We start from the raw sequence: 23,742 nt of genomic DNA on the forward strand, positions 1-23,742 counted from the left end.
ATGATGTACTGCAGGTTGCATATAAGTGTATATATTTAGTAAACATGCACCAATAATATATTTAAATTGTAGAACTTAGATAAATGTTTTTATTGGAAACAAGAATGGAAAACTTTTTCATAACTAATAAGTTTAATTTTGCTGTTATGAATTTTATCATTTTACTAGAAATTTTCTTGTCAATCATGATGGAATATTTTTTATGAGAAAGTAAATATTGAAGAATTGAGAACAGCTTCAAGTTGAGCTTGACTTTGTGATGCTGTTTCTGCAGCCCTTGACAAAGCCATTGTTACTCGATGTTGCTCAAGTCAGACTTCATGGCTTTCAGGGGTCTCAGTTGTTCTTATTATTTTAGATCTAGAATTTACCTGACCAATTTTACTCTTACACTTTTCCCTAGGCATTTTATTTTGACAAAATAGCAAGTCTTTTTAATTCCACATTGATAAAACAAAGATGAATTGTAGGTACATTAATTAGATGACTGACTAACACTTTCTAATAATGGGCTTGTCAGATTGTTGCTTCCGATTGGATAATAGAACATCATGTGGTTACTATGGAAACTTTTTTTAAATTTGTTATAGAAGTGACAAGATGCAGCTATCATTTTTTAAACTTTAAATTTAATGAAGTAACTTTAAAATACACTATTTGCCAAAACATTTTAAAATGCAACTTAAGGAAAATTTCATTGTCAAGCATGAACGTCACATGGTCACTAACATCACTGCAACATAAGGGTGATTGATTATTGATCCAAAATCGATAAAACGTTTATTCTATACCTAATGTTTCCACAAAATAAGTAGCCTATACTTTCTGACAGAACATAAAATGAATATAACCAAAATTTCATCTGGATTGGACAATGTTAAAAGTTCATTGATCTTTGGTTCAGTCTTCCTGAACTGGAAGACTGAACCAAAGATCAATGAGTTTTTAACGTGCATGAATAACAACCTGTATGGTCTTACCCTTAAGCTGGATCAAATAAGTAACTGTAGTGCTCATTTCTTAAACATCAGTATGCATCTCAATAGGAACCATCGGGTGGAAATGATCATTTATTACAAACTGGAATACCTATCACTATTCATCCCAGCAAATTGGTCTTACTGTTTTTGTATAAAATTGCTGCATTCCATGCCCTAACCAGACAGGCCTTCACTCATCACACCAATAGGCACGACAATCCGCTGGAACTACAACATATAGAAGATATAGCAGTAGAACATGGCTAGAGAAGAGACATGGTACGTAGTTTAGCCCATGCCTATGCCAACCAACTTGCCACACACAATGTTCCCAACACCCAGTCTACATCTAACAGATGCCAACAATGCATCAGTGGCTCCAGGTGCACTGTAGTTCAGTTCAATCAACATTTGAACACCTTATACAAAGATATTTCAGGCCAGAGTGGTACACAAATCGCATACAGGAGATCCAATACAATATACAAGTTGATACGTGATGCAAAAGATAAAATGGATCAAAGCAGATCCCCAGGAGTGTACTCTATACCTGTAAGGGATGATAGATTCCAAAGGGACTTAGTATATATTGGCTCAACCATACCATCAATGCATAAGAGTATGTGAACATCAATATGACTGTGAAGATTCGTGACGAGGTGTAATGGTTTTCGCAAACAGACCAACACAAAATAATAATCGAAACACGTTACTATTAACAAAGGTACGATTTTATTCTCGTCAGAAAGAACAGAAACAGGTTCTTTATGGATCCCAACTTTACAAAGAAAAGCTTTTTTACAGTTGAAAGGGCGCGCTCAAAACGGAACCTGACAAATTATACGCGTGCAGATGCAGATCTTAAAACTAAAACTTATTCTACTTATAACTAAGGGGAAGAACAAAGATATACATGTAGAGATAGAAATAGACGAAGATTGAAATACTTTGGTGGGATACCGCTCTTGAGTCCTGTCTGATTTTTATAGGCTTCCTGTGTTCTTGGTGAATCTCTCTCTCCCGTCATATCCTTTTCTTTTCTTCTGCTGCTAACTTATACACCCCAGTCGAGATCGCTTCTTTTTCACACCTTCTCTCTTCACAGTCCAGTCCAAAAGTGATTCACTTTCTCTTGTCGAGACCCTCGGCGTCGTCTCTTCTATTGTTCTATTGGTTGTCTTTCTTTGAAACGATAATCCCACCCAAAGGGTAAAAAGGAGTGGTGGGGAAAGTAAAGGAGAATAGATAAGACAAAGGAAACAAAGGAATTGCTAACACTAACTTATATTACATATTAAACATATATGCAATATGCGAATAATATGGCCGACGGCCACATGACCATGCAAACAACAGCCACACCACCACCTTGTCCATGTATGCCACCGACCCAGAAGTACATCCGGACCTCCAGAACACCACATTAACTAGGCAGGCCTTTCAAACAGATCATATTCGTAGCCTGGAGGCTTTGGAAATATATAAAGCCAACCTGAACGGCAACTGTATTAAGTTTAAGGACTGCAATATGGTGGTGCATGCATGGAAGTACCTGTATGAAAGATTCCAGCAAAGTCAATCAACCGTATGAATTTGACTTATTCAAAAATTTAAAATTGATTTTTCGGACATCTTCGAACATCGTTGTTCTAACATTCCAGTTTGAAAGTCAGTTTAGTTAAAAACCTGAGGCAGGCCTTGAAGGCTGAAAATGTTCAGAAGTTGCATTAAAGTTCTGTTACTGGTTAAAACAGTTTTGTTTGTTTGTTTTTTTGCATGAAAAAACAAACTTACTTTCTGAACAACCCAATAGAATGTTTGAGAATTAAATAAAGTAACTAAATGAATGTAGAAAATTTTTAATATATACTATAATTGCATAAATCTGTGAATTAAAGTATAATTTTTTTTTCTTTTTATTAGATTTTTTAAGTCATAAACAAGAAAATATCTGATTACTTTTATACCACTCTATTTTTATTGTAATGAAAGAAAGTGATGATATATTTGAAGTTAGTCTGTGTGTACTGGAAGATACTTTTTCATTTAAACTAACTTTTACAATCAGATCACTTAAAAACTGGATTGAACCTTTATTGAATTTGTTTCATAGTAAAGCTGCTGGAGGGTACTTAAACAATTTCTACTTTTGTAGGAAACACTTCTATCTCAGCTATTCAGCATGGTGCTTGGTTCTTTTCATACATTGTTTTGTATGAATAAAAATGTTTAGTCAGAATTGTTGCCAAAACTATAAAAGTTATAATATTGGAGGTAGCCAATCAGGAAAATTTGATATTATTTAAAAAAGTAATTACCTATGTAGTAAACAATAACAATAGAATGTGTGCATTTTCTATAAATAATAAATATGAAGATGTTAGAACAGAAGATTATGTAGTAAACTAAATTTCTAATTTTTATTATGACTAGTTCAAAGTTTATTTTCATATCTGTATTTGAGGTATATAATATGTGTATAATTTAATAATTGTAAACATACTTTACATATATAGTTAATTGGGTCCTCCTGCTCCTGAGTTTTCCATATCGGGTCTCAACTTTCATTTATGTAATTTAATTTTTTATAGTAATATTTACTATCATTGTAATTTGATTAACATTCATATTCATAATTCACAACCAAGAATTGCTGAAAAGTTAACAATAAGCATTCATATTTATAGATTAAAATTAATGTCTGTGATTGTCATGCCATTTTAAATTCTGAATCTGGTCTCAACTTTCACTTTAGTAATTTAATTTTTTATAGTAATATTTACTATCATCATAAACAATAACAATAGAATAAAGCACCTCTGTTCTTGAAATTAAAGGAGGATAGACAAACACCACTAGGAATTTCATGAACAGAATTAAATAAATGAAAGTCGAGACCAGATATGGAAAGCTCAGGAGCAGGGAGGGCCCAATTAACTATATATGTAAATCTGCAATTTGAAAACTGCCACCCAATAAGTTTATGATTAAATAAACTATATAAATTTTTGCTATATGGCTTTTATATGTTTTAGTTTATGGAAATTAAATTTCAAATGGTGCAATTTATGTAATTTATAAATCTTATATTTATATGATTTTTTTATTCCTTTTTCATTTAAGGAAAATAAATCATTTTTATTAGTTTTAATTTCTGTATTACACTCAAACCTGTTTTTGTGCAGTCTTTTTTTGTGCGATTTGTTTTGTGTGATTTTTTTGTGTGCGGTATATGAATTTCAATCAAATTGGTATACTGCACAAAAATAATTGCACAAAACACATTGCACATAAAAAATCGCACAAAAAAAGACCGCACAAAAACAGGTTTGAGTGTATTTTGTTTTCACATTGATACTTCAGATACTATTTAGTAATAGTTTGGACTTGAGCTTGACTTAAGTGTTTAAGTTTAAATAAAATAGTTACTTATTTTATTATTAATTTATAATATTGTAACTGTGTTGAATAAGCAAATACATTTTTAATATAAGTACTCAGTTTAGTACTGGACATTATAGAAATATATGTCCAAATTTTTAATATTTGTTTTTTTACTGCCAATTTTTCATGCAGAGTTACATCTACCTTATCTTTGACTTAGATTTTGACCTAGATTTTGTACAAATTCCATTGTAAAAGATTTTTAAAAAGTCAAAGTAACCTTCAAATGTTCAAAATTCAGTAGCATATTATAGCTTAATGGGGCCATGCAAATTTGAATTGGGGGCCCCAGTGTAGACTTAAGACATTTTTTAGGAGAATTTTGGGGAATCCCCAATTTCCTTGTTTGTGTTTTAATGCAATCTCTAGAAGGTTAAGTTCTTTGCTGTGCCACACTGACAATTTGGGGGCCTCATAAAATATAGCACTAAATTTAAATTTTGATATTCTTTGTATAGTAATGAATTTATAAAAGACTAGCTGTTACCCGCAACTTCGCCCATGCGGATTTTGCAAGAAAACGCCATTTATATTCAGTATTTCAACAACCATAGTAATTGTTATATAACATCTACTGCTGAGAATGATGAGAATTTCCTAGAATCAAACAAACTGTTTTCAATTTGAATAATTTTCTGGAATGTTTACAATCATTCTATAATCGAACCAATATGCAATAACAAATTCGAATTTAAAACAGTTTGAACATTTGGTTAAAAAATCAAAATATATAAAAATATTTATAACAATGTCTGAAATGTTATCAATTTAATATGCCTAAGTACTCAATGAAGACCAAATGTAGTTGGGGAAAAAAAATCGCATCTAAAATAGTACAGTAGAAGGAAGCCATTCTTCAGGTTAAACCTTAATCCTCTCCCTCTCTCCCTGCAGGGAATTTCGAAAAATCCTGTCTTACAAGGGGAGGGCACGACCTGGGAAATTCACTTTGGGATGAGACTTGGTATATAGGTAGTACTCCTTTAGGATGTTCAATCCTCAAAACAAGAAAGCGCAATGGCCAGCCAATTTTAAGAAAAAGGCCTTTAAAAATTCGAGCTCAGCTTATGTACTAATAAGTTTCGCTAGGTCGGCAGCTTCTGAGCAGCTCGGTTGACATCGTTCTTGGCTACCGCCAAGTCGTTCAAGGTTCAAATCTCTGTCTCAATTAGTATTTTTTTTTCTTTCTAAACATTTTTTAAAATAAGTATTTTGAATATATATAAATATTAAAATTTTATTATAATAAATAATTTCATTTAAAAAAATGTTTAACACATATTACATGTCATTTTAATTATAATAATACAAAATAATTAATAATAATAGTTATAAATAATTAGTTATGAAACAATAGTTTTCATTTATTATTCTATTGTATCAAATTTTTCAAAGGTTACTACTCTTATTAATTCTCACCACTTAAAAATAAAAAGTATAAAACATGTTTTTTATATTCATTCTTTACTTCCATTTTAACAAAAATAAACAACTAGAATGTTTCCAATTCCAACAGTATTATATAAATGAGATCCAATTTAACACTTCAGTGTGAAAAGTATCACATTAGACTGACATTTTCAACAGCAAAACAAGATTTTTCTCAAGGTCATAAAAATGCGCATGGACTTATGGACTGACCTGATATTTGGAGTGTCAGTTTACTTTTGGATTTCGAAGAGATCATAGTGTTCCGTAATATATCACACCATAATACAAATAGTTTCAATATTTTACAGTAAAATGTCTGTGAATGAAGATACTATGTTTACCAACAGTTGATGATGATGATTATTAATATACTTATTAATTATTTTGTATTATTATAATTAAAATGACATGTAATATGTGTTAAACATTTTTTAAATGGAATTATTTATTATAATAAAATTTTAATATTTATATATATTCAAAATACTTTTTTTAAAAATCTTTAAAAAGAAAAAAAAAATACTAATCGAGACAGAGATTTGAACCCTGAATGACTTGGCGGTAGCCAAGAACGATGTCAACTGAGCTGCTCAGCAGCTGCTAACCTAGTGAAACTTAGTAGTACATAAGCTGAGCTCAAATTTTTAAAGGCCTTTTTCTTAAAATTGGCTGGCCATTGCACTTTCTTGTTTTGAGGATTGAACATCCGAAAGGAGTACTACCTATATACCAAGTCTCATCCCAAAGTGAATTTCCCAGGTCGTGCCCTCCCCTTGTTAGTGTGCATCATGATGTACTCTGTGTACCAAATTTCACCTCTAGGTTCAGCGGTTTGCCCAGGGCAATGATGAACCAATCAGTCAGGACAAGTAATTTTATATATTTAGATTGGTTTGGTCCCATAGAATAAAGCACCACTGTCAAAATGCATTATTACACTACTTTATTGAAGGAATGAAAAGATAAAACATTCACAGAATTACAAATACTTTCAAACATTTTGATTTATCATCAGAAATAACTTACAAGAAACATTAACATGACAAAATATTTGAGTAAGTTTTCATGAAATTTAAAATTTTTCTTAATGATGAACCAGAAAGAAGGTTTGCAAGTATTTGTATTTTGTAAACATTTATATTTTATCTCCCAATAAAACAATGAAATACTGTAAATTATTTTATGCAAATAGGCCTGCATTAATTTTGCAAACAAAAAACTGACTTGTGGAACTTATCTACAGAAGAAGAAAAAAATATGACCATACCTTGGGATTTAATTTCATATTTAATGTAGAAAACAGCATGCTACAAAATATAGTATTTGGAATAGCAAGCATTCATGTCTGTAGTATTGTTTAACAAACAATATGAATTTTATTCCCATTTACCATTCATGGGAAAATCATCAATTGAATTAACTGTTATTTTTTGTCCTTGTAAAGATAAAACTGAGGCATTATTTGTGGCTGAAAAATACTATATACAACACAGTAACACTATAAAACATGTATAAATATTTTCAATAAAAATAATTTAGAACTTAATACTCAGTGTGCTGTACATAAATATAATGTTTTTATCTTTCATTTAAGTTATAATCTCCAAAAATGTTTTAACTGACAATGCACATTGTTTAATATTTCAGCCTACCCATTTCACAATACAGTAGTTTGCTTTACCAGTGCATTTTAGATATTTGTTTACTTTGAAGTCATTTCTCAGCTATTATTAAAAAGGCTTACAGAAAAAAGAATTAACAGAATTCTGATTTTCTGTTGTATGCTTATTATGCACAACATTTGTGTACTCTGGTTGTTTTTGTAATTTTGTATATGTCAATTATGTTCTGTGTTCAGTTGTGAGGAACAATTTTAAAACAATGTTCTTTGTATTTTTTATTCCATTTGTCAAATAGTAGTGCTCTGTTCTCTGTGAATGATATTGCCTGAAGAGGACAGTTATATACTATTGAAAGTATTTGAGAAAATAAGCCTTTTCTATAATTCTGATAGACAGCTGTGTGGTTAATTTTTAAAACATTATTTGGTATCTAGTGTTTTTACATTTTATAAAACATAGTTTGAAAAAGAATGTGGATTATATGTTGATTTTAAACGTCAATAATAAACTCATGCTTCTAGATAAATCGGTGCTCCCATGTGTGTGGGGTATACAATGGGATGAGTTATACAAAGGTTTTATTTTTGTTCTAACAGTTTTATAAGGGATGTATGTTAGTTTGGATTTTACACACAATTTAATTTAAAGATTTTATTGAATGATAATATTTTATCTTATTCTAATTTAATTATATTAATATTAACTGATATTTTTAGCAGATCAAACATGGATATACCTGGGCTTGATGATGTACTTCATAGTATAACACACTTACATGATAATTACAAATGGACTTTATCATTTGCAGGTATGTTAATACTAATATTGTGTTTTATGCTATAATGATTTGTCAATATTTTTAGAATTAACTTTTGCTTTACATATTTTTCCATGTACAATAGAGAGTCATTTATCGGAACCCCGGTAATCGGAATCGCCGGTAATCAGAACGATTTTCAGTCGGACTGTGTCGTGCTGAATCGAACGTTTTTGGTACTAGATTTACTTCTAAAGTATAATTTTCATGTTTTTATATTCTTCAATATATTTATTTTGTTTGTACAAAATGAAAAAATAATTTTTAACGATACGATAGCCTCGATTATTATTATAAAAATTTTCGTTAGGCTTAAAATCGACAAAAATTCAAAATGAAGCGACACGCAACAGAGAAAAATTTGAACATCGGACAGGTTAATATATTTTTTCATATATAATTGGTAATCGGAACAAATCACTAATCTGAACAACCCCAGTCCCCAATTGATTCCGATTAACGACTCTCTACTGTATAATGCACACCTATGGTTTTTGGTCCAAACTTTCAGAAAAAAATCTTTTGTTTTAATTTTTTAATTAAAAGTTTTATTTGTTTATATTTAGATACTTGTTTTTTGTATTATAAAAGAATTTTGGTATTTATTTTTTAACATATTATTATGGCACAAGAAATTTTATGTAACAAATAATTACAAAACGTAAGAACAGATACAAGGTACAAAATATTTTATGTACAGGAACAAATTTATGGTATTTTCACATAGAAGGCCAAGAACTCTTCATTACTGTCAATATCAGAAGTATCGTCGTCATCATTAATTTCTACATTATTGGTGTCTTCTGAAGAGTCATTTCCCTCATCCCATTAATTTCATCATCCTTAGATCCATTCATCATTGAAATCATTTAAAAATGTGGCATCAGCAATGCTGTATTTTTTAAAAATGATTTCACAATCACTTCCTCCTTGACACCATTTTACAATATTAGGATCCAATCACAAGTTTAGGCAATGGATGCTTTCTTGATTTTTGCCTGTAGGTATTGAATCACTACCAGTTGACTGCATACACAATATCCATTCTTTCTTCATTAGGGCATTAAAGGTCTTGTTACTGATACATCAAGAAGTTCAGTTGGCTGGTTAGCCCTCCTGGAATCACAGCAATTTGGGTTTTCAAGTCTGCTGTGATTGCTTTTGCACTTTGTGTAACATGGGGCTTTGAAGTGATCAAAAACAAGCACATCTGGTTTGTAAGTAATCCTCTAGGCTTAATTTAAAATTTATTTTGTATACTAGTACTTTCTATATATTAACAGGACTTATTATTCTGGAAAATATGGATGCAGATATTTAGTCTTACAGATCAAAAATATACTTTAAACTTGCGTTTTGGACTTGTTCGTCCCTCCTCAGCAGGCTTTTAAACGACACTTTCTACAATTAACAATAAAAAACATTTCTTGGTACAATTATGACTAAAATTAGTTAAAACACAAAACATTTCCCAACAATAAATTAAAAATTCTTACAAATTCTGTATTTCCGAACTTCTTTACATTTCCAATTAAATTTACAATCCACAGCAACCATACAATTTGACACATTCCTAATTTTAATACATTAAAATCAGTTTAAAATAATAAATTTAATTATTATCTAAAATATTATTATTTCAATTGACTTACTTCTTTTTGTTTATTCTTTTCTACTTAATTTCTATTCTAATTCGTTCTCATCACATCTTTTATACCTCTTCCTCCCCTCTTCTTATAATGCTTAACCATTGGTTGATCTCTCTACCATTGTTGTTATTCATTTTATTAGTTTGCCTAATTATATTTAAATGCTCATACAGTTGTTTTTTATAATTGTTTTTTTCCTTTTTCCTGATTTTTACCGTATTTAGATCAATTGCACAACCTTCTGTATTACAATGGTCAGCTACTGCTGAATTTGCATAGTTTCCTCTGATTGCTCTGATATGTTCACTTAATCTTATTTTTAATTTTCTTTTAGTTTCTCCTATATATGTTTTCTTTGGATTACATTACAATCAAATGAATACACTATTCCTTTCTCCTCTGTTATATCATATTTTTTTCTTTTCTGTAACATAATTGTTTTTTAGTTGAATTTATTTTTTCTCGGTATTAAGTTGATTCTATTTTTATTACATTTTTAATTCTTTCAAATAATTTTGGAACCTATCTTAATTTAATAAATTTTTTGGGTTGTTTGTCATTATCTAGTTTTCGAAGTATAATAAAAAAATGGCTTGGAAAACTAGATAATGACAAACAACCAAAATCAATAGATAAAGAGAAAAAAATTTATTAAATTAAGATATGTTCCAAAATTATTTGAAAGAATTAAAAATGTAATAAAAAATAGAATCCAAGTAATATAAATAAGATCTAATTCAGTTAATGTTTTTCTAATCGAATCATGTCTGCAACCTCCAGCATTTATTTTTCACTTTATAGAATCAATTTTACTGTTTATAAAGAAAATTCAACAATAATAATTATAAATAATTACTATTGTACTTGTATCTTTTCTTAATGACATTATAACAAAATGGCAGTAGGTGTAGACTTGCAGTAAATTCAAACTGCTTTAATTTTGAAAAGAAAAAGAACTGGTAGAGAAAAATGTTCTTGATGTGCTTTTGTAGTTTCTTTCTGTTATAACCCATTATTTTGTATATTACGGCATTTTAATAATAATGTTTTTTTTCATTTTTCTTGTCTTTTCTTTAAGATTACTGAATGTTTGTAATTTCCTAAATAAAATAAAATTGCCACAATGGCATAGCTGTAGCCTTTAGATTCAAACTTTAACAGGTTAAAAATATCTATTTACTCAAAGATGATTATAACTATAACTAAACTCTAGTTATGATGAACAGTTTTGATAGTGTGTTTTAACTTGTTTTGGGACTGCTAATTTTGATAACATCAAATAATTGATAAGAAATCAGTGATTAAAATAAATGGAGCCTACTGTATAAAGCTTAACATAATTTATAACCTAGTGTAATTATTGTATGAATAATGTCAGTAATTTTATTGTATATAAAAATTAGATTTTCACCATTGTTTGCTTTATTTTGTGAAAAGAAAGAAATTACTTATACCACAGTACAACATAAAAATATATTTAAATAAAGAAAAAAGTAATATTTTGTCAAGCAATATAATTAACTTCCCCTCACAGAAATAACCTTAGCATTAATTATTTTAAAACTCACCTTGATTTGAAAGAACCTTTTGCTGCAGATTTTCAGTTTATTACAGACCTAGCTGATATACATGACAAACTATAGAAAAATGGTCACATTTTGGCTTGGTGTAACTTGGTTTCATATCTAGCACACTACCTAAAATCAAATGACGTTGGATGCCAAAATTCAATGTAAAGGACACAAAAATGTTTTACTGCTTAGGTTTCAATTGCCACTGAATATAGAACAACAGCATTTTGATACATGACTTCAGGGAATGCTGATTTGCTTATGGAATTAGTCAGTCACTTTGAAATAAAATAAACTAGTGATGTGTGACACTTTGGAATAAAGCATGAATTTTACACTGGATGTTTTGTAGGTATTTGAGTGACTTTGGTTATAAAATGTTACTAGTGATATAGTAGTCATCATGAAAAGTATGTAGTTTCTCTTACCTGATTTTTTTCAGAAAATGTATATTTCATTTTGGAAAGCATCTCTTTAAAGTAATGTCAACAACAAATAAAAGAAAACTTTGACTTTAGTAATATATTTTGGAATATTTAATGTAAATGGCTAAAAATGTTTGTTATTTTTCTATTTTGCCTTTTTGAAATTATATTTACTTCTTAAACAAGCAGTTATTTATTGTGATATTGTCACAATTCCAAGCTGCAAATTTTAATCATATTTTTAATTTTTTTAATTTAAAATATATGATCTTTACCTGAAATTAGTAGTGGCTTGCTCTATACATCATATTTTTCCTTTAACAATAGAGTTATTCTGGTCATTTATTAACTACTTTCAGGGGAAAGTTTTGAGTTGAAATAATGTGACTTCTGGTTTGCATTGGACATTTATATATACTGTAGTTAATCGGGGCCTCCTGCCCTTAAGGTTTCCATATGGTCTCTTCTTTCATCTAGCTAACTCTTTTCTTGAGATTAAAGAAAGACAGAGGGATGGATGACAGTGGAAATTTATAGGTGTACAATTTTTTCAAATTGTAACCCAATGAAATTAAAAATTTCTAAAAAATATAAAATACTTTATTAGAACCTACTGATATACAAATCCCAAATGTTTTTGGATCCTTAGATCTTTGCTCTGGAGGTAAACACTTATTTTTTTTCTATCAGTAGGTTGTAATAATAATATATAACGTACTGAACTAGATAAATATACTATGAATAAAAACACACCTTTAATAATCCAGCAAATAAATATTAATAATATAAAAATATTTTCAACTATTTCTTAATGATCATCTTCAGTTAACATATGCGAGGATAGGGGCTTATTGTTTTGAAAATTATTTAAAATTATTATATTTTATTTAAAAACTTATAAGATTATTTAACTAACAAGATTATATTAAAAGTTAGGAGGAAGTTTGACATAAAACGATCTGATAACAGAAAGCACACAATACTTTCATTTTACCCCTCTTTTAGTCAAACTGTTATTATTTGCATATATAAGTGTGATAAATTTAAACCTATATATGTTAGAGGATAGACTAACTTGATTGTTATACTAAATTCATCTAATAATGGACTTAAACTCTTTAAATTCTGTAGGTAAAGAATGGGATTTTTCATCCCCCTTTTAGTTAGAAAGGAAGTTGATTTCCTTTCTGTTGACTTTTATCATTGTTTCAATCATAGAGATTCATGACACATCAACAGTTTTACCCCTTTCATGTGATGGAATTAAAGTAATTTGATTGGGTAATGAAGAATATTAATGGATTTTGTGCTAAAATCTAGGAGTCCGCTGAAAGCTTTCCACATAGGAAGAAGTGTAGTAGGGTTCTCCACATACATTGAAGAAGAAGTTCACCAACAGCTTTCATCACTAAAGCAAGTGAGGGTTCTCCATACATATATTTGACTACGAGTCTAATTTTAAGTTCAACCTAAGAAGAAATGAATAAGGGACCTCCATATGCATGCCTATTATTAGTAGAAGATTAAAGGTTTAATAATGTGCCATTTGAAGAAGACTATGAACTCTAAATAAAAAACGTCTAGAATCTACAAATGTAATGAGGTATTATGAAACTCAGGAATATTATTGTAAGCTCTCTCTCATTGCGTGCTAGGCATTAGATTTAAGATAGTGTAAGTCGTAAACCATTTATAGTAGGATCCATTTTTGTATTCATTTGTATTTTTATTTTATCTTGAATTTCATTAAATCTAAGTTTTATTACTTGTTAAATGGACTGTGCTCTGACTCAATGCCAAACGACCTTCTTCCAACCTACTCGCGATCCCTCCCACTTGTTATTCTGCGAGATGTTTCATAGTGTGTTAACCCGCTAAATTAATGGGTTAACTGGTGTCAGGAGAAGACGAACCATCAGGATCCTTGCAGACCTTTGATATCACAATTTGATGGAAGCCATTGGTTATGACCTACAAGAGCTTGTCGATTAGCGATGAGTTTACCAATTAAGTGGTGGACAAGTCAAAAAGCTACTAGCCACCCTCAGTTGAGATCTCGTATCTGATTTTCAGGAGTGGGGTTCAGAATCAATTAACCCCCTAACAATCATCACACATATAATAAAAGATAAAATCAAACACCAAAATAGAATGCAAATATGAAAAAAAAGAAACTGACTTTTAAGTTATGTAAAGCAAGGACTAAATTTGATTTCCTAACTCAATTCCACCTTAATGGTGTCTTTCCAATGTCTATTTATAAAAATATTAACTTATACTGGAATTAGAAAGAATTATACAAATTATTACCTTTTTAAACACTCCAGCAAATAATTTAATATTGTAATTTAAAATATAGAATTCTAAAAGAAACACGTGTGCACTACAGTTAGAAGTGTGTATGCACGGTCTATTTATTGCATACGATTATCCATAGGATGTAATTCGCTAATCCCAAAACTGAGACAGCTGTGCTTTGGAAAGGCTATCAGGAATACAAGACACCAAACATGCACTCTTTTGTACAAGCTGACAAAACTGGAGAACTATCTTTATGAACAGGACCCACAACTCCTAGCGATTATGAATAAAAGTGTCATTAGATTGACACTGAATGTCAAAAGAAATTTAAAATGCAATTACATGAAGAAACTAAGATGGATATTCCGAATGCAGAATATTAAACCAGACAAAAGCAGAAACACCCATACCACAGCATGGGATAACATCATACCCCCACAATGCATTTTGGAAGCCGTAGATTACAGTCCTCTTTATGCTCCAGCCCCTTTGCCAATGCCAAAGACCTTCATACCGGATATTGAATTGATCATTAAAGGCATGAATGAAACAAGTCAGGATTTTGTTCATTGGAAAACCAAATTCCGAATGGCAAAAGAAATAAAAAGCAATGATTCAAACACATGACAATTTCAGAACATCGTAAAGAAATCACGCCAATGGTTAGAACAAAATATCATAGTCCTGATGAAGGCTGACAAATCGAAAGGAGTGGTATTGGTAAAATGATCAACCTACAACGAGAAATTACATGAATATATTACAAGCACTGAATGTCAACTGGCACTTGTCTATTTTTTAGAAATGCTACAGCAAAGAGTTAAAAGGTTCACCTTCACTTCTTTAGCACAACTCTTACACATGCAAATCTCCACAGTCTGTGCACCAAGAACAACATATTTGCATTCACCAAAACGCACAAATTAGGATACTAAATACATCCAGTAATCGAGAAATGTAACTCTCCAACTTTCTTAATCAAAAAACAATTGGTCAAATTCTTCCAATCTAAAGCTCATTGCCATCCACTCTCGATTAACAACTCACTACAACTCATAGAGAATCTCAAAGGCATTTCTGTAATGGACAATGAATATATGACAGTCTTGGACTTTAAATTGATGTATCCATCTATAAAATTATCTCTTTGTTTCTTTGCAGTAAGAGATTTTTTATTTGCCAATGTTGAAAATGCCCCACAACATCACAATCAAATACTAGAACTTGAGCACCTGGTATGTTATACATCGTTTTTGAATTTGGGAATGAGGTATATTTACAAGGAAGAGGCGTACCTATGGGTAGTCTCACATCGGTGATTCTTTGTGAGTTGGTCTTGCAGCAACTGGAAAACAAAATTCTACCCAGGTTTCAACACCTTATTGTTTTGTATGCCAGATACATTGATGATATATTCATCTTGTGGCAAAGAAAACCTAACCTATAGCAATTTTTGGCTATGATCAATAATAACCCTTACGGTTTATTACTACAAGTGGACCAGGAGAATGAAAGTATTGTAAATTTTTTGGACATTTCCATCACTTGCAGACAGGGAGAAATCTGGACCAGCATATACAGAAAACCATGCTTTCAACCCACTTTAATTCCGCATAATTCGATCGATCTGCATCACATCAAATTAGCGGCCTTTAGGTCTTGGATAAAAAGAGCTTATATGCATTGTACAAACATAAAAGACACAATAATGGAGCTAAACTACATTCTAAGGATTGCAGAACAACAGGTTTACTGAAAGGAAATCATAGAGAAACTAATCACAACTTTCCAAACAACTAAACAACAGCATCCTACGGTGGACCGAAAACAAAGGATAGTTTTAAATTATGTCTTGTATTTAAGACAATATAAAAAAAAAAAAAAAAAAACGGCCAAGACTAATAATTTCCAGGTGATATATTGATGCAATCCTATGGTTTTCATGCTCTTAAGAAATGATAAGAAGTGATATGACTGAAAATCTACCTCAGGGATCTATTCTATACCATTGCACGATTAACATTTTAATTTCGATCTGTCTATGTGGGTGCAACGATACACAACTTGCAGCAACGTCTCAAAGAGCATAAATTACAATAATAAGATACAATTTAATAATATACAATTAATAAGAATATAAGAATAATATGTATAAGAATATGTATAAGAATAATATACAATTAATAAGAACCTTGACAACACCATGTTATCAGCTTACGCAAGACAACAAGACATTCAAGTCCATTGGGATCGAGTGGAAATAATTAAGCCAACAACAAATCTACACACAATGAAATATCTGGAAAAGTTAGAGATCTTTAAAGCATACAAGACAACTGGTTGCATCAACCATAGAGATGCGGATGCTTTAGCTACCACATGGAGATCCTTTTACAAAAATTAATGATATTAAGAGACTTTATTTGTTTTAATTTTTTATTAAGGGACATTTTCAGCTTAATTTGTATTATTTCTGTGTTCATTTATTTTATCCATCGCATCTACATTTCCATTATTTATATTTTTTATTTTCATATTTACTTTCTATTTTGGTGTTCGATTTTATCTTCTATTGTATGTTAACTGAAGAAGATCGTTAAGAAACATTAATAATATAAAAACGTTTTTGACTATTTATTTGCTGGATTATTAAAGATGCGTTTTTATCGTAGGTTTTAATAAAATAGCATTTTAATATAAACATCTTTACTAAATCCAATACATTACAATAAATCTGCTACAACTGTCATATGAAATCGGGCTAAATAATGGCTATAATAATTATAAATTACAAATAAATTTGACCCTATGGGAAGGTGTCCCAATTATGCTATCCTGACCCTACTGGTGGTCTGGGTAGCATAATTGGCAACATATCTGCATGGTAAGTGGCAGTGTGGGTTAGAGTCCCACTCTGAGCCAATTCTTTTCTTCCAGTTTAATCTAAAATTATTTAATTAAATTATAATTACTAAATTTAATACAAGATGGTGCCTAATGCCTTCCTCTAGGGTCAAATTTATTTGTAATTTATAATTATTATAGCCTGATCTCATACGGCAGTTTAGTAGATTTATAGCATTTTAATGTGTTAAATACTGAAATAAACATTTTTTTGAAATGTAGATTAAGAACACAATACAGGTACTCCTCACTTTACAACCGAGTTCCGTTCTGACAACTACGTCGTTAAGTGAATTGGTTGATAAGCGAGGAACTTGCGCCGGGAATATAGGATTGTAAAATTATCCAAATTATGCAACAAACTTCAAATTTATTCATAAAAAAAACTATTATAGTACGCTATTAGCCTATTATAGTACTATAAGACTATTATAGTACGCTTAGTGCGCATGTCACCATTCGCTATTGACCGACACTCAAGCTGAGAAAGGGAATTCCCCGAATTGCAGGTCGTAAGTGCGAGTGGTCGTTAAGCAGATAGGTCATAAAGTGAGGAGTACCTGTACTTCTTTGGATACTGCACTTGCATTAAATAACCACACCACAAAATTCCTTAAAATGCAGTGATACTTTTTAATATGTTTAATGATATAATACAATGTCACTTCACGCCAACGTTTATTATATGATTATAACACTTATGTGTTGTGGCGTTATAGGAGTGGAGTCTTGGAGAATGAACTCATCCGGAAAATCTGTTAAAGCATTGGAAATATTGTTTGATAATTTTGAAAATCTGAAATTTGTGAAACTGTTGGATTAGCGTTCAAAAATCTTAAACTGTTGTATTCAATAGATCGCCTGAAGACGGTAGTTGTATACTACTGAAAGTGCTAGCGGACGAGTTCATTCTCCAAGACTCCACTCCTGTAACGCCACTACACATAAGTGTTATAATCATATAATATGTTTAATACTTTTTGTGTGTGTCAGAAATATGTTCTGTTCATTTCAAATGAAAACTGCCATTCAATCACTACTTTTATCCAAATGACTGAAAACATTAGAAGATTAAAAAGTATCACTGCATTTTAAGATTTTTTTTTCTGATATAAGAATACAATATTGTAAATGTTCTTATTACATATATAATATTGCATAAAAGGCTTAAAGTAAATAATATATAACATCAAGCTGTTAATAAATGTGCTTATTAATTTTTTAACTGCAGATAGAAGGGTTGCAGATTGGCCTTTAATGAGTTCACCCTTGCCAACCATAATACTTATCATCCTTTACCTATTAACAATTCATTGGGGACCTCAGTTAATGTCTAATAAAGAACCTTTTCAACTTAAATGGACTCTTGTGATCTATAATCTTACTGTCATGCTTTTGAACTTGTATATTGGGGTTGAGGTATGGATATGTGCTGTTTATTTGCATGCCTTCACCAAACTACTATACCTAAACTTATTGATTAAATTGCATGTCTGAAGCAGTTTGATTTTTTTTTTAATCAGATATTGGTAGTACATTGAAAATTCAGATTTCTAAGAACTTCATTTCATCTTTGTATTTTAATATTTAAGTTATATCATTGTGCCTTGAAACGTCAATACAACTGGTCCTGCCAGCTGGTTGATTATTCTGACAATCCATATGAAGTCAGGGTAAGATAATGTTGTTAAACATAATGTCATGATATACATACGATCAGTTACTAATGTAATATTTTGATTTAGATTGCAAAGGCTTTATGGTGGTACTATTTCTCAAAACTAGTTGAATTTCTTGATACTGTATTCTTCATTCTACGCAAGAAGAGTAATCAACTCACATTTCTTCATGTTTATCATCATTCAACAATGTTTGGATTATGGTGGATTGGAGTGAAATGGGTACCTGGTGGATCAGGTAAAAAATTTTTTTTTTAATCTAAAAATAAAAAACTTTTATTATGCAGTTTTCCTTTGATCATGCACTGTTGAACTACAGTTAAATTCTCTCAAAATAATTATTATAGAAAACAATTTTTATGAATGAAAAATGATATTTTTAAATGAATTTGAAAAAACTTTATTTTTGGAGATCACATATTAATATTTTTTGTTCTAATTTTCCAATGAATATAAATGGTATCAAATTCATTAGAGAGATTTTTAAAAAATTTAAATATCTAAGAATTAAAGCAAAGAAAAACTATAGTATATTATATACAGTGTGATCAAAAGGTCTCATGAGGAGACAGCATGATGTTTGGGATCATTGATTTTGATCAAACTTAGTGAGGATATAGTGCGTGCATCCCCAACGACTAACATGTGCCAAGCAGTAAAGTGCTTATCTCAGTTGTTGGGGATAATAAATTTAAAAATACCAAGAATGAAGTGAAAATTATAGTTTTATTTTTAAAAAATATCACATTGATACTGACAAGATTTGAAACCGCAACTTGATTAAGAAACTAACATACCTCACATAGCCACTAATCACTATAAATAATAGATATTCTAAAGGTTTTAAGTGATTGTGCAATTTTCAACTTAAATTTTTAAATTGGAGTAGGGCATCTTACTGCTTGACACATGTTAGTTGATGGGGATGCACTATATGCACTAGTTTGATCAGAATCTGTGGCCCCAACGTCATGCCATCCCCTCTTTAGACAAAATTTAATGGTAGGTCAGGAATACAAAAACAAACCATTTTTTCCTAGGAACATACCCTTGTGATTAAAAAGTATTGGAAATGGTTCAATAAAATGCAAGATTGAATTTATTCACCAAAATTTATTTTGTTCCATTCAAAGTAATCCCCTCCCACTGCAATGTACTTATGCCAACATTTTTCCCAATCCTCAAAACATGCTTTAAAGTTGTTTTTATTAAACCCTTTTGGGACTCAGTGATTTTTGTTTTATGGCACCAATCAACTCAAAATGATGACCATGAAGTGGAAATTTTTGTTATGGAAACAGGAAGAAGTTGTTTAGTACCATATCATGTGAATACGGAGCTTGTGAAACCATATTTGTTGAATTTTTGACTAAAAATTCACAGAACGGACAACAAGAGCATTGTGAGCAGATCCATTATCATGGTGCAAAATCCATGAGTTTTCTTGCCGCAAATCAGGTTGTTTTCTACAAATTGCTTCATGCAAATGATGCAAAACACTCAAATAATATTCTTTGTTGACAGCTTGGTCAGTTGGAAGGAATTCATGATGTGTATACCATGACAATTGTAGAAAACAGTCAACACAACCTTGATTTTTGATTACTTTGATATGATATTTTCAGTCTCTCTTAACCTGTGGTTTGACGGGTTAAAGAAAACCACGTTATATGAATAATATTACGGATACACACGTATTACAAATAAGCGATAGTAATAACAATTTTATTCATTTGTCAGCGTAAATTACAAAGGCTAAGCCGATTATTATTTTTTTTTTTTGTTCACAATGCGTGTAGTACGGATTGAACATTCAAGCCCCGAAAGCGGTTGGTTCACAATCGGTTTTAATCGCGTTACAGTACTAATTAAACCTACTTAAATTAGACTATGACTAATGTTAGTTAGATTAAAAAAAAAAGGAAGTATAGGATAGTTGTGTTATAAGAAAACCCCTCTTCTTTGTTTGGCGAGTTAGGAAGTCTATGACGATTAACAAAGGACATAACCTGACCACGTGGAACTCCTTCGGTGGGACGAAACTTCCAAAAAAAAAAAAAACTACTTTATCTCTTGATTACTCCAGTCTTCGAACACAACTCTGGATCTCCCTCTCTTGTTCTTTTCTTTTTTGGTGACTTTCTCCCTCTCTGCACGTGTTCCTCCTCTCGTAGTCCTCCCTCGAATGCCGAAAATCCTCTTTCTCACCTTTGACACGAGGTGGGTGACCTTGCACTCGCCCAAAACTCGCCACGAGAAAAATATTTTAGAAAATGAGTAAAAAATTATAAACGATAGGGTTAGTGGAAACAATGCTAACCGTTAACTTATAAAATATGATAATATATACATAATTACATGGGGGGCTTTACCCACCACATCATCCCCCACTGACAGGTATTTTGGTTACATTACATATAATGACAAGCCACTAGTATCCATGGTGTAACAGGTGATAATTGATGCGCCGACCTCTCAAGTTATACGGCTTAGGAACCACTCCCGGCTGATCCTTTTCCGGTTGCCTTCTGGCTACTTCGTGTTGCAACCCTGTCGAATTCTGATCGCATTCCCGACTGCCTCTGGTAGTTGAGATGATGCGGGGATCAAATTCGTCGCCCTCCTCCTCGTCCATAGTAGTTAATCCGTGGTCCATTTGCATACCCCTCGCTCTCCTCTGGCTTTTATGGTTTCTATCGAGGTGTGGTTTGAAGTAAGGTTTAATTCTGTCTATGTGAATGGTTTGTTTGTTGTTATTATTTCCCGCACTGATTCTGACGTTAACATCATTGACTATTTCGGTAATGCGGTAAGGGCCCATGTACTTTGGGGAGAACTTTTTCCTCTTCGGGTCGCTGTGGGGCCTCAATAACCAGACTCTCTGGCCAACTACGAATTTTCTTACGTTCCTATTTTTATTCCAATATTCGCGTGCCTTTTGTTTTCTCTCCTCACTAACCTGCCTAGTGGATTCGTATACTATACGCATTCTCTCCACAAGTTGTTCACGGTATGATTCTATACTCTCACCTTTCCCTCGTTGGTGTTTCGATGTTAACTTCGTGCGGAAAGGCTGGGTCGAATCCATACATGATGAAGTTTGGCGTTTCATGTGTCGTGGAGTTTACACTATTCCTATAGGCGAACATTGCAGCGGGTATGTACTTGTCCCAGGTTCGATTGTCGCCATCTGATATCTTCGATATGATGCTTACTATTGTTTTGTTGGCCCTCTCCACTGCACCATTTGATGTGGGCCTATACGATGTTGTGACTTTCCTCCTTATTCTCAAGTTGGTGCATAGTTCTTCCATAACTCGGCTTATTAAATTTGCTGCTCTGTCTGATATCAGTGTCTGCGGGCAACCGAATCGGCAAATGACATGGTCGAACAAGGCCTCAGCGATTATTTCGGATGTTTGTTGTGGGATGGGGATGGCTTCGGCGTACCTCGAGAAGAGGTCGATTACCACAAGGATGTATCTATTTCCAAGGTCTGATTTAGGAAGGGGCCCAATCAGATCCATCCCTAGCACCTGCATTGGGCGACAGATTTTATTAAATTCCTGCACTGGCGCCTTCCCCTTATGCCTGTTATATTTCTGGCAAACAGTACAGGACTTGACATATTCCTTAACTCTGTCCCACATTTTCCTGAAATAGTATCTCCTTTGCACGTGCTGGTGAGTTTTATACACTCCACCATGTCCTGCTAGCTGGCTATCGTGGTGAAGGCCAATGACCTTTTCAATTGCGTCCTCCCCTACGCACTCCCTAAAGCGGGACCTGTCACTGTCATTGCCTCCCACGAAAAAGAGAGAGCCGTCGATTATGTCAAAGTCGGTAATAGAGAGAGGCGGGTTGTCGCCGTCTTTCCTGTTTCCTTGTATTGTGCGTTTTATGGGCCCAAAGAGCGGGTCCGTTTCCTGAGAAAGCACTATAATGTTATGTATGTTCTCACACTCGTTGCTTGCCACGTCTGCACTTCCGCTCTCGGGTCTTGACAAGTAGTCAGCAACGACGTTATCAGCTCCTCGAACGTGTCCGATTGTGCAATCATACTCTGAGACCTCCAAGGCCCACCTCATTAGGTGCCGATTGTTGTTTTGCATGTTCTTCAAGAACATTAATGGGCGGTGGTCAGAGAAGATCCTTATTGGCCTGCCGAGGATGAGGTAGCGGAAGTGTCTCAGTGCAAAGACGAGTGCCATGCACTCTTTTTCTATTGTTGAATAGTTCAACTCGCTTCCATTTAATCTCCGACTGTAGAACCCAATTGGCCTTACCTCCAGGTTCGGACCTTCTTGTTGTAAGGTTGCACCAATGCAGTTGTCACTTGCATCTGTATATAGCTGAAACTCAGCATCAAAGTCGGGATGACCTAGTGTTGGTGCCTCAGAAATTATGGCCTTTATTTTCTCAAAGTCAGATTCATGTTCATCGGTCCAAATAAACTTAACACCTTTCCTAGTCAGGTTTGTTATTCTATTTACTATCCCAGACAGACCCTTCATAAACGGGCGATAATAGTTTATCATCCCTATAAATCTCCTCACTTCTCTCACATTGGTTGGTGGCTTTATCTGCCTTATAGCTTCCACATTCTTCGGGTCCGGTGAGATACCTTCTGCATTAATTAGATGGCCGAGGTATTTTATCTCCCTCACGAACAGGTGACACTTTTCGGGTTTTAGTTTTAGCTCGTGTTTTTTTATTCGGCGAATGACGTCGTCTAAGAGTTCGAGGTGTTCCTGTTCCGTTTTCGAGTAGAGTACGATGTCGTCCTGAAAGACATAACATCCATTTCCGATTATGTCAAACAAGATTGTGTTCATTACTTTTTGGAAGTAGCGCCCGCTGTTCTTTCCCCCTTGCGGCATACGGCAGAGTTGGTATTTGCCTGAGGGGGTCGTGAATGC

The 23,742-nt window shown here is 32.3% G+C and overlaps 1 protein-coding gene across 1 annotated transcript in view; it reads left to right on the forward strand.

The window, feature by feature from the left end:
• The window catches only part of LOC136983968 (very long chain fatty acid elongase 4-like), a 47,862-nt gene that overhangs the window by 1,023 nt on the left and 23,097 nt on the right, over positions 1-23,742 (forward strand). The window contains exons 2-5 of the mRNA XM_067280863.1: positions 8,197-8,285; positions 18,376-18,563; positions 18,737-18,817; positions 18,890-19,061. Coding sequence (XP_067136964.1) covers positions 8,204-8,285; positions 18,376-18,563; positions 18,737-18,817; positions 18,890-19,061 — 523 coding nt within the window. The 5' untranslated portion in view covers positions 8,197-8,203. The remainder of the gene's footprint in view (positions 1-8,196; positions 8,286-18,375; positions 18,564-18,736; positions 18,818-18,889; positions 19,062-23,742) is intronic.

Source organism: Centruroides vittatus, unplaced genomic scaffold, assembly GCF_030686945.1.
Source record: "Centruroides vittatus isolate TY-2023 unplaced genomic scaffold, ASM3068694v2 contig_9, whole genome shotgun sequence".
Classification (NCBI taxonomy): Eukaryota; Metazoa; Arthropoda; class Arachnida; order Scorpiones; family Buthidae; genus Centruroides; species Centruroides vittatus.